The sequence below is a fragment of the Poecilia reticulata genome, chromosome 4 (assembly GCF_904066995.2).
Source record: "Poecilia reticulata chromosome 4, P_reticulata-male-v2, whole genome shotgun sequence".
Taxonomy (NCBI): domain Eukaryota; kingdom Metazoa; phylum Chordata; class Actinopteri; order Cyprinodontiformes; family Poeciliidae; genus Poecilia; species Poecilia reticulata.
Window position 1 is genome coordinate 15,927,051 of NC_088833.1, and position 11,814 is coordinate 15,938,864.

The following is an 11,814-nucleotide window of genomic DNA, read 5'->3' on the forward strand; positions in this document are numbered from 1 at the left end:
TTGTTGTTGAGATGTTGTTTTTACACCCTGGAAGTCGCTGTGATGTGGAAACACTTTAAAAATGTTTTAGGTTGAATCGTGTTTTGGTCGTTTGGAATTTATTAAGCTTTTGAAATAACTTGCAATTTTTCAGTGTCGAGTCAGACTTCACAGAACGAGAATCAAACTCCTTGGATTTTCCAGATCTGATCCACTTATTTGAAATTAAGTTGCATCATTATTCATCGTAACCAGTGGTTGCTTCAGCATATTTTACATGTGAAGTTCCAGAAAGTGTTTTTTTTTTTTCTATTTTTGCTTTCATGCAATTGTGGTAGAGACAGAAACAGACCGGATACGGTAAGATAAAGTTTTGATAGTGTTTCATGTTGAGAATTGCAGTTCCTGAGTCCAGTTCTGTTCGTAAACAGGCCACAGAACAAAAGCAGAGCCAAAAAATAAGCATAAATTGAAGGTAGCTGGAATGGTTCTCCTGTTCCTTGAATAAGTTTCTCATTCAAATAAAATAAAAGGGCTTCTTCAGTTCTGAACAATCTGATGAACAGAAGTAACATTTTGGAGGAAATGTCTACATTTGCTTTATAAACAAGATAAAAAATCTGTTTGTCTTTTGTCTAAGTGATTAAAATGGCCATGTCCTCGTGACAGAGTCTACACCGACATACCCAGGTCAAAAGTAAGGTGTGTCTTATCAGTTTATCTAAAGCTGGTTTTGAAGTCTTTATTTTCCATACCTTTTGGCCTTCTTCCTCCTGAATATCCCCTTATCCCACGGGTGTCCAAAGTCAGTTCTCAAGGGTCACTGTCCTACATATTTCAGTTCGCTCCCTGGTTAAACACCCAGGTAGTAATGCTGTGTTCCAGTTGTACTCAGAACTGGAAAATTCCGACTTTCCCAGAAGGAAAAATCAACTGGAATGCCCCATGAGTCTGACTAACCCCAGCTGTGACTTGAGATATGGCAGTATGGTGGAAACGTGTTTATTTGACCAGACACACATCTAAAATCAATGTTGAATGTGGCCTCTGCAACTCTAAACTGAACAAATGAAAAGTTCTGTTTGCATTGCAAACGATCTTTATGGGCGTCGCCATGTTGAAATTGTAACTACTTCTCTGGAGTGACGTCAAACTCGGCCTCAAGTTCCAACTTCCCAGGAAACCAGAACGGCATTACTGACTCCTCAGCAGAGAAACAAACCATCAAGTGATGAAGATGTGTTGAACCAGGGAATAAAACTGAAACATGGGGGACAGCAGTCCTTGAGGACTGAAGTACAAGTGCAAGAAGATTATCAGCAACTTTACAAGCTGGTTTGAGGCCAATAACCTTCACATCAACCAAGACAATGGAGACGGTGACAGACATCACCAGTGAACCAGAGATTATGGAAGGGTAGAGGTACCTGGACTGGCAACCCAAATTCTCTGGACAAGGAGGGACAAAGTCGCCCCCATCGTCTGAGATCTGCATCTGCAGTGTTTCATGCTGCACTTTGGAACAGAAAGAGATTCAATAAACTGGATAGGAGAGGAGAGCCAGCTCGGTCCTGGATCAGCCTGTGGATCCCACTGAGGTGGGATGACATTCATCATGGAGAAGATGTCTCAGCCCCTCCATGCCAGTGTGTGAGCTGAGCTCAGATCGTTTAGCAGCAGGCTGCAGCATCCACAGTGTAAACCTGAGAACTTCTGGAGATATTTCATCCCCTCCGCCATCAGACTTTTCATTAATGACGTGCAATAAATCACATGTGCTCTTTAGTTACCTTCATGTGAGCACAGCAACGTTTTGCAAAGAACATCCAAAATATAGTCTGTAATTATTTGTTCTTTATTATAAAATCTACCGGATTTTCGGGTTTCTATTTAATTTTATGCTATCTGCAAGTAGTTTATTAATACACAGTTGTTAATATTTTTTCATATTTTTAGCAGTTACTGAACTGTTGTAACAAGTGAATTTCCCCACTGTGGGATTCATAAAACATTTCTATTGTATTCAGTTCTTTCCATATTCCTCCTTTACCCTTTCCAAACAGTTCCTTTAAATTTCAATCTCATAATTTAAACGCTCGCATCGTGTTGATCAAGTTAAATCTTCCTTCAGTTAACGACGCTGTGACCATTCGTTTATAATGTTTGCATTGCAGTGAACATTTGCAATTACCTTTATGGTGGCTAGAGTTCATGTTTGTTGATGTTGTATTTTGTTTCTTTACTTAGGTAATTATAAAATTTATTAGAGTGATTACTAGTGAGTTAGTTATTGATTCTAAATGTGACTTATAAAAAGATCATTTGTGATTCTCAGTTGGAGTGTCAACATTGGGGTTCTGAGAATAATTATCATAATACATAATTGTAACTTTAAATGACTTTTGACTCTTTATAGTTTCCTAAGCCAAGTAGGGAGCGCCCTGGATTACTTAAATAAACATTTTTCTTTTCACTAATCACCATTGAATAATTTCTTACTGACTGTGCTCTGTGTAATACTCCTGGTTTCTAATCTAAACAAGACTTTGTTGGATTGAGTTAAAACAAGATGTTCTGAACAGACTGGTAGTGAACTCGTCTGAACTAAATGTCTCATCAAAACTTTTATTTGCAATAAACTCAACTGAATAAGCAACCGGACTCACAATTTGCACAAACTTTAATTGTCCCTTTTAAACGTGAAGAGGGTGTTGTGTATGATAATAGCAACAGCATTACTTAGCAAGAGAAAAAATGTTATCTTCATCACATGAAACAAAATCAAATGATAGTTTGATCAATGACACTCAAATAGCACACGATTCCTCTAGTAATGGGTAGAAAAAGGTAGAAAGGACAAAGACAATTTTACAGTGTAAATAAATGTAATAGTTGCCAAAATCTCAGTCTGTTTATAAAAGACTTAGTCCAGATTATAGAAGTACATTGGACAAATAAACCACTTTCAGAAATGAGCTGATTTGTAAATCCACATTTTAATGTCAAACAAGGGAATTATTTGAAATGTTTAAAAAGCTAACATTAATACATCGGCAGGTTCTTTTCTCATAATCAATTCTCTCGAAGTATTTTTTTTCTTTCTTTTTGCTAATAGAATAGAATGTACATTAAGGCAATTGTCTCATTTTGAGTACATTAGACAATAAAACATAAAAACCAATGTTATCCATACCTCTACATTTCAGATCCTCAGGTTGTGTGGCCTTAATATTTTAGATGCATCCTTCCTTTAACAGAGGTCATTATGAACCCCAGCATGGATTCATGTTCATTCAAGATCATGAAGGCAGGACAAGGAAAACATCTAAATGAAGACAATCATTTTATTCCACTAATCTACAGCACAGGCATGCATGGCGTGTTCTAGTCTTCAGGTCAATTACTCATTTATATGGTAGAAAATACAAATTCAGGCTATAAAAAAGTAGGCCAAAAGCCAGGAGGAGCAGTTCTGCATAATATGACGTCCCAGGTGAGCTCTGCTTCTTCTGCACCCTGTAAATAAATAATAGTTGCTCTTGGAGCAACAAGTGACTACATACAGCTTGTTTCATTTACCCTTTAATGCTGAAATGTCATTCTTTCTATAAGACACTAAATGTTGGCATTCAGGAGATTTCTTTCTACTTCTACATGAAATCATTTTTTTATAAACGAAGCACAGTTCAAAGTGAAAGGTTTCACACGAAGGAATAATCAGAGAAGTTATGCAAGACAGTTGATGATTTGACAAGTCCAACGGTCAAAGTGCATGAGCATGAGTAATCTCCGCTTAATTATTGGAGCTTCAAATCTTTCAACCGAGCAGTTTTACAAAGCTGAAGTCAAAGAAAGATTCAAAAAGCTTTGATGATGAAGGGTTTCCTTACAGCAGCGCTGGCAAAAATACATTTAGCGAAAAGTCAGTTGAACTCTGCTGCGGGTTTAGCGACGTGGTCAGCTTGCAGTGGTTTGTGCAACTGTCTGTGTGGAGAGGGATTCACTGTCTTATCCTCCTCAATGCTAAAAACAAACAGTATCAGCTGGAATCCAGTGTGCTGCAGAGAGGTGAGGCAGATTTTTTTTTTTAAATGGTGCAGAAAAGCATGTTTGTCTTCATCAGGTTCTTAACAGGAAGTTTCAGTTTCCATGAGTAATAAAAAAAGAGGAGATGGATTGGGTATGAACAACAAGATCTGATCAAGAGGTATAAAATGGGTATTTAAGAAAAATCTTCTTATTCTATGTTCAAGTACAGTTTCTTTACAGCAGTTTACAGTCGTTTACACAAACACATAACTTTAAAATGCAGCCCTGCCCAAGCATATTTAATTCAAAATCCTCCATTATAGTTTTTAAACTACACATGCAGTAAAAAAAAAAAAAATCTATTTACAACAAATATCAACAAACGCCTAATACAAACTACATCCTGCTTCGTACAACTTTTACACTTCAGGGTTCAAAATGTTTTGAATGCAGCTACTTCATCAATCACTGCGGCGCAGTGTCACCCTCTCTCAGGATGAGTCAGAGACCTGATGACACTGACAGAAAACAGGATGAAACTGGAATGAATCTCCCATTACACACGGATGGGAGTAATGTGCCCAAATGGATGAAACTCTAGTAAAACCGGACATCTTTACAGCCATTAGAGAATTTAGTGGTGCGTAAAGTTATCTTATCTCTTTTCATTTGACCAGATGGTCTGCAGCGTCTCTTCAAGAAAACTTTTTCAAGCTGAGGAAAACCCATGGAGAACCGCTACAGATAAACTGTCCGAGTCGGCAGAGTCTCCACAACGCTTCCGTGTGTACAACGGGGAGAGCAGTTCTGCAAAAGCCACCACAAGACGATGTTTCACGAATCGAGCGATCCATTGTCATCACTTTTTCTTTCCTCTGAGGCCGGCGGACTCGTGCTCGCGTCCTGACTGGAGCCCAGCGGCTTGGCGTTGGCGCGCGTCGACCGCTGTCGCCGCGTGCCGTTTCCAATGCAGCGCATGAGGTTTTTGAACGTTGTCCACATCTCCTCGTCCTTGTAGGAGTAAATGCAGGGGTTCATGACGGAGTTGGCAACAGCCAGAAGCAGCATCAAGCTCTTCAGTTTCTGCAGCTTACAGTCCTCACATTTCAGGCCGTCCAAGAGCATGACAATAAGACCCGGGGTCCAGCAGACCACAAAGGCTCCTGAAGACAGAAACAAAAATTATTATCATAAATGTGTGCAAGTCGTAAATTCTACATTTCCTGCAGTTGTGATAATGTAATGTAGTTTCGCAATTCATACATCTCTGAGTGAAGAAAAGAACTGTTTTCTGCATGCATTTTTTAACTTCCACAAGTAACTCAAACAAATAACGAAATATGAAAAGCAACTGAAATATTAGTCAGTTCAAAGAGGGAATTAAAACTCTAAAACACAGCATAAAGGAACAGAAATAGACAGTTTTTGTCAAATATGCAGAAGTGGTGCTTCATAATGTACCGGGAGCCGTCACAAGTCATTGATTGTAGAGTTTTAATTGTTTTTGTTTGACATATTTCTTCCTAAACAGAATGATTTTATCAATGCCAGGAGTCACTAAAAAATATTTTTTGCAACATATTCAAGCTGAAGTAAACACTTTCTGAAAATCAAAGATCCACAGAGAAAATGGGTGAAGACAGGAACGATTTATTTTCTCATTGGACCAAGTCCAATTAGTGATCAGATGGCCCGAAAATAAATGTCCAATCTTTTCTTCCATATCAGTGAATTCATCATGAGACCGACAAAAACACTCTTCAGTGTGAAAGATTTATGCTGGAGGAATTTAGCTAATTTCAGTATCACTGAGAGAGATAAATATTTCACTTCAGAGGAAGAGCAAAATGTGTTAGGGATTCCTGAAAAGGAAAGTGCGCTTTCTGTGAAGGGATATCTGCTTTTTTGGGCTGATAGAGGAAAGATTGCTCTGATTTATCCTCCAAGTTTTCAGACTCCAAATATTAAGGATCATGCTGGAATTGGACATGTTGGCCGCCTTTGAAAATCTTGCAGGGAATGCACATTTAGTAATGCTTACAGCATGAAGTGTACTAATTGATGCTAATGACAGGTTAATAAAATGTTTAAACTCTGTTATGTTGGTTTTATTTCTGAAATAATAGTGAAATACTGTTTAGCTGCAGAGATAAGTTCATTTTATTCTCTCAAACACAAAATGCAACAGAAATTAGGTAGAAATTTAAAAATCATCTATCACATAGAAAGGCTTTTTGGGCACCTGTACGCCTGAGTGATAAACAATTTTACATTATTCTAATTTAATTGGGCTTAGCTAATAATCTGAGAAGTGCTGTAATACTTTTTAGTTGGATTTTGTTTGTAACTTTGAGCTGTTCTTAGGACATTAAGACTTCATTTTGATATGAACATTAGACTCATGACTCAGTTCAATTTTAAATTTAAAAAATTGTTATTTATAGGTGTTCTAAAGGAATCAATCTGCTAAAATCTAAACTAATCTACCAGATCTTTACAAAATATGCTGATGGGAATCTGGACACAAAACCTCTGATTGATGCTTCTCAGTGATGCACAAAACAATCTTCTGCCCCGTCTGTGTGCAATGCAAACATGCACGCTAGTTTTTCTGCAATCCTACACTCCCCTTTTGTAAGGAAAACCTCCTTATCTTTCTGTAACATTATTGCAGCTCATCCCTTCTGAAGAACTATGAAAAAAAAGGTGTGTCCTGGTTTGCAGCTAATCTCCTTATTCAGACTCTCTCGGCCTTTAACTCGCCATGCCACTGGAAAAGCAAATTAGACATTTGCTCCAAGCATGTTGGGACACAAGTTGCAGAGGGAGGAAGCTGCAGGCGGTGACTTGTCTGCACTACCAACATTTCTGTAAATATACAGATGCAGGGCGCTGCTGCAGCTCACTTTGCTTTGTTTGCTTCTGCACATGTGGAGTCAGACATAGGAGACCAAGAAGGACCATTAAAGTTGAGCTTTTACATTTGAAAAGTACGTTTAGGCGAGATAAACCAAAGTTTTGCTTCGTTTTGATTGCCTAAGACTAAAACGGTGACCTTCATTGAGAGTCCATGAACAGAATGAGTCGCGTGTTTGAAAGTGGGCTTGGCTCTTCCTTAAAACTCTGACAAAAGGAAGGTTATTTTTTTACGGACATGTTCTGAGCGCTTGTTGCTTTCATTATTTATAAAACTGATAGTTGAACAAGTCGAGCTGAAGTTTACATTTTACAAGTCCAACCTTTCCAACTATTTCCATCTACTTAATAGAGTTTAAAGCATATGTGCCAGATCAGAGTCATTAGGAGGTTGTAGAAATGCACTGTAGAAGTGTCCTGCTCCAGAGTTGTACATGGTGTTGATTTCCAGGTACCTTCATTCATTTCAGTCTACTACGAACAAAGCCGGCAAGGTTCACCTGACTGAACTGGTTTCTCCAGTTGGTCAAAAGACTTTAAGTTGGGAACAAAAGTTTTTACTACTCTCTTCTCCTCTTTTTTTTCTTTATTGTAATATCTGTCTATTAGTAAGATCTGGAGTTGCACACAGGTAATTTAGGAAATCAAATTATTTATTAAATGTTACGCTGTATTGAAATGATGCAATGAGCAAAGTTTATTTTAGACAGAAGTCAAGGCTGCTAAGTCACGCACACACAAACTTCTACAGAGTAGCATCTGAAAACAATTGCCAGAGTCTTGAAGTATAACTTTTGCTTTTCTTGGAGTTGGGGACGTTCGCTGAAGGCCAATGTGTTGTGGCCGACAGCTGGCCACACAGGCCGTGCAGCAGCGCGCTTGCACGGAGGATAATTACACGGCAGCTTGAAATAAAGGGTGTATAGAGGCAAACAGCTCTTATGTACCATACAGTACGGTATGGAGCCATGTGGACGGAAGAAGAGGACGGCCCAAATTACAGAGCGTTTTCTGCGGAGGAGACACAACAACCATCTCATGTATGTTTTCATTTGGATGAAACCTGAAAATGTTGAGAAAAAACTATTTCACCAAGGCAAATGAAGTTTGCTTCAGATTTCAAACAACTGGAACTAACACTGAAAAAAAGACGAATCCAAGCTAATAAATGTCACAACAGTTTGCACTCCAGTCTAGCTGGGTTCGTTTTAAGCAAATCTGATCCCTGAATTCCTTTTGTCTGGTCTGTGCCACACAAAGACGGCTTCATCTTTGTGACTTATCAAAGTCAGTGCATGACTTTGATAAGTCATGCACTGAACCGAGGCAGCGCTGCAGTAATGGCGTAGCTGTGTGTGCTTTGGATGCGGGTGAATCAGGGGCGCGGCACGTAACAGGGTCTGTTTGTTATATGGCCTGTTGAAGTCCTGCTGTGCCAGCTGGAGATCAAACCTGGGCCTAACATACACATCAGAACTCTTCAATTACTTTCACTCTTTGTTTTGTAGTACACGACTAAAAATGTAACTAAACCAGTTAGTGGTTCACATTGATGTCATTAAAACTCAATTAGTTTGTTTGTATCTGAAAAATTTTGCAAGGCTGCTTTACTTTTTTGTTAGGAGATATTCATTCATACTGAGTAAGAAAATATATTTTTTTAAAATACTGTAAAGAGATGTTATGAAGAGTTAAAAGGAGGGATGTGTAACTCCGGTCTTCAAGGCTAGCTGTCCTGAAACTTTTGGATGCATCCCTGCAGAATCAGCAGACAGATTTAGCAAAACTTGCTCACATGCCAAGGAGGTAAACCAGCCTCTTGACTCAGGTGTGTTGGAGGAGGAAGGCACCAAAAAGTTGCAGGACACGACACCTGAGGACCTCAATTGCAGATCCCTGGTTTAGAGTTTTAATTTGAGGTACTGGGATCAGATTATACACTGTTCTTATCTTACTTCCAGTAGATAATTCAACTGGAATTATAATCTAGCATAAATCCAGATTAGTTTGTTGTAGATGCTGGAAATAATAGTTTATCTGACCAAAGCAGATCTCTATTGTCCTAAAACAACTCCAGTTTCAACAATATCATGTGGGTGTATCTAAACACCCACATGCTTAAAATCATCACCATGTTTTCATTCAGTGGTTATTTACATTGAAACTAACATATGTCTATACATTATATGGACCTAGGAAGAGACTTAACAGGTTATCTACTGCAGGAAAAATAAATCTGGAGTTAGACATAGGCCTGGCACAATAAATCAATTAATTGCATGATAAATTAAAAGAAACACAATAATTTTCATTCGTTTGATTTATCATTTTTCTCTTTTCTTTGTCTTTTTTTTTTTTTTACCAAAAACTGAATGCTAAAAGTCTTCAGTTTGGTGTTTTGGCAGCTGTTTTGGCAGCTGCCAAAACATCTGCCAAGTCTATGAAGTCTATGTAGATAATTTTGTCTACATAGACTTCATAATTCATTTTATTAGTTGCTTCAGTTGTTTTCTTTATTTATTTTTGGATACTTAGAATGTCTTCCAGTTCTGGTCTGTAAATGTTAATTAGAATTTAAAGGTTATTGATCCTCGAGAATGTTTTCTTGCATTATTACTATTACATTGCTTGACAACGGCCTCAAAACAGCAATATTATCATTTATCGCAATAAGTTCTGGGACAATTTATCGTCTAGCAAAATGTGTTATCGTGACGGGCCCTTCTAAAAGAATCCCATTTCAAAAATCCCAACTATTCCAATAAACCCGGGGCCTCTTTCCTGAGCAGCACTTACCGAGCACAGCCATGACCGTCTTGATGAGCTTGATAGGCGTCCTTTTGCGGTTGAGGGAACTGGAGGTGTGTGACATCAGCATCGTTGTCTTCCTCTTGACGTACGCGTAGATCCTCATGTAGATTGCCACCATGGCAACAAAAATAATCAGGTTGGAAACCGACCAGAAAATCAAGTAGCTCCTGCTAAAGATGGGAGCCATCGCCGAGCAACTGTCCAGGCTACAGATGCAGTTCCAGCCCATGCTGGGCACCGCCCCCATGAAGATAGAGATGCTCCACACCAGAACGATCAACAAGATCACCCTTCTCTTGGTCAGGTTGCTGTGGACTTTCCAGTTCATTACAGAGATGTAGCGCTCCAGCGCAATGACGAGAAGATTGGCCAGAGACGCCGACAGACTGACATCCAGAAGTCCTTGGCGGAAAAAGTACTCGCGAATAGTCAGCGTTGGCGACACATCACCCGTGTTGAACATGAGGTACACGTACGCTATGCCCGCCAGGAAGTCAGAGGCAGCGAGGTTGGCAAGAAGGTAGTAGAAGGGGTAGTGAAACCTCTTGTTGGTTATTACAGCAGCAATTACCATGGAGTTAGCGACCAGGATGAAGATGCAGAAGGTGGAGCCGACCACTTGGACCGTGATGAGCATGGTGCTGTTCAAGCCTTGTCTCTTACCGACTTTGTCGTAGAAGAACTGCATGCTCTCATTATAATAACAGTTATTCTGAGCCATTTTGTAGAGCGATCTGGAAAAGGAAAAGTAGAATAATAAATAAAGAGATGACAAATACGGACTCAGTAAGAACATTTCGGCGGTTTATGATGACTGAATAACGCGTGTTTAGTGTAGAACAGAAGTTGAGACTGCTTATATTAGACAATTAAAAAATTCAGCTGATGAATCCCGCACTTGAGGAATTCAGGCAACAGGATAGATCATCGGGTTATCAGCCGAATGTGCTGCAACAGATTTGACAAGAAAAGCTGATGTGTCTAATTAGTAAAGTTTGACAAGATAATTACTTCTACCGTTTCATAGAGAATGAAACCCGGCTGGCATGTCCGTATCTCGCTGAAAACGCATTTCAAGCTGACAGCCATAATCAAACACAAGGTTTGTTACGCAACTTTACAGCTATTTGTCCGGTCAGGTCTATTAAACCCGGTTAAAGGGGGAGAAATCCAACCAGAACCAAAAATATTTAAGAAAACAAGAAAAAGATTGTTCTTTTTTTTTTCCTTTTTTTTTTTTTTTTTTTTTTGTAAACTACAGCGCAGTTAAACAACGAGAAATACAATTAAAACAGGTGGGTTTACCTGTGGACGGACCGAGGTATGGGTAAGTGCGTTGCGCTAGTAGAGTCAGAGTTGCGAAACCTGCTGTGCTGTGTGATTAAGCATTGCAGCACAGTTGTTCCTGGCAGCTGTACACAGCGGGAAGTTACAGCAGTCAACCTCAGGAGTACAACGGAGACAGAGCAGCCGGAGTCTTTACTTTAAAGCTGCCTTCAGCCCGCTGACGCGGAGGGCGTGGCCCACCCACACGTTCAGCTGAATTCCCCTACACTACGACATGCTGACCGGTTCACTCACGCAACCGAGACTTAAATGTTTTTTTTGTTTTGTTTTGTTTTGTTTTTAATTCGGAAAAAAAAAATCAATAATTATCTTCAAATTAATTTCCTAATATGTTTCTTTAATATGCCTTGTTGACCAACTACAATAATGAGCACAAAGACTTTAGGGGAGTAGTTAGTCCCGTTTGGCTAAGATTTTTATGTTTTTTTTTAAGTGGTGGTATTATGTGGAAGATGTAAGTATTAAAGTTTTCTACATGTTTTCCTGGGTTGACAGGACAAAAGGACACACTTCTTGTCCTTTAATTTCTTATTATGTTCGGGGTTTTTTTTGTCTGGTTTGCAGATGTTGGTAAGAAAAAAAATATAATTGCGTAATAAACACACTATGCCAGTTTTAGTGACTATTTTAGTGGGCCATCAAGCATCGCTCAGTGCAAATTGAATTGGGAACCCACCATCTACCAATGTACCCCACTTTGAAATACTTTATTTGCACATACTGAGCCAACAA

The 11,814-nt window shown here is 39.0% G+C and overlaps 1 protein-coding gene across 1 annotated transcript; it reads right to left on the minus strand.

Annotated features, from left to right (window-relative positions):
• Nucleotides 1–2,956: 2,956 nt before the first annotated feature.
• lpar3 (lysophosphatidic acid receptor 3) lies at nt 2,957–11,312 on the minus strand. Its single transcript, XM_008408024.3, has 3 exons — nt 11,041–11,312; nt 9,721–10,469; nt 2,957–5,171 (listed from the first exon to the last, which is right to left on the minus strand). The coding sequence occupies exons 2-3, from the start codon at nt 10,454–10,456 to the stop codon at nt 4,843–4,845; spliced, it is 1,065 nt and encodes a 354-aa protein (XP_008406246.1). The 5' UTR covers nt 10,457–10,469; nt 11,041–11,312; the 3' UTR covers nt 2,957–4,842.
• Between the last annotated feature and the right edge of the window lie 502 nt (nt 11,313–11,814).

What these genes read in the sequence shown, in the direction of transcription:
- lpar3 (XM_008408024.3), bottom strand. Translation starts at nt 10,456, where the DNA reads ATGGCTCAGAATAACTGTTATTATAATGAGAGCATGCAGTTCTTCTAC. An exon ending in GACGGTCATGGCTGTGCTCG is followed by an intron (nt 5,172 to 9,720) that starts GTAAGTGCTGCT and finishes TTCTGTCTTCAG; the next exon opens with GAGCCTTTGTGGTCTGCTGG.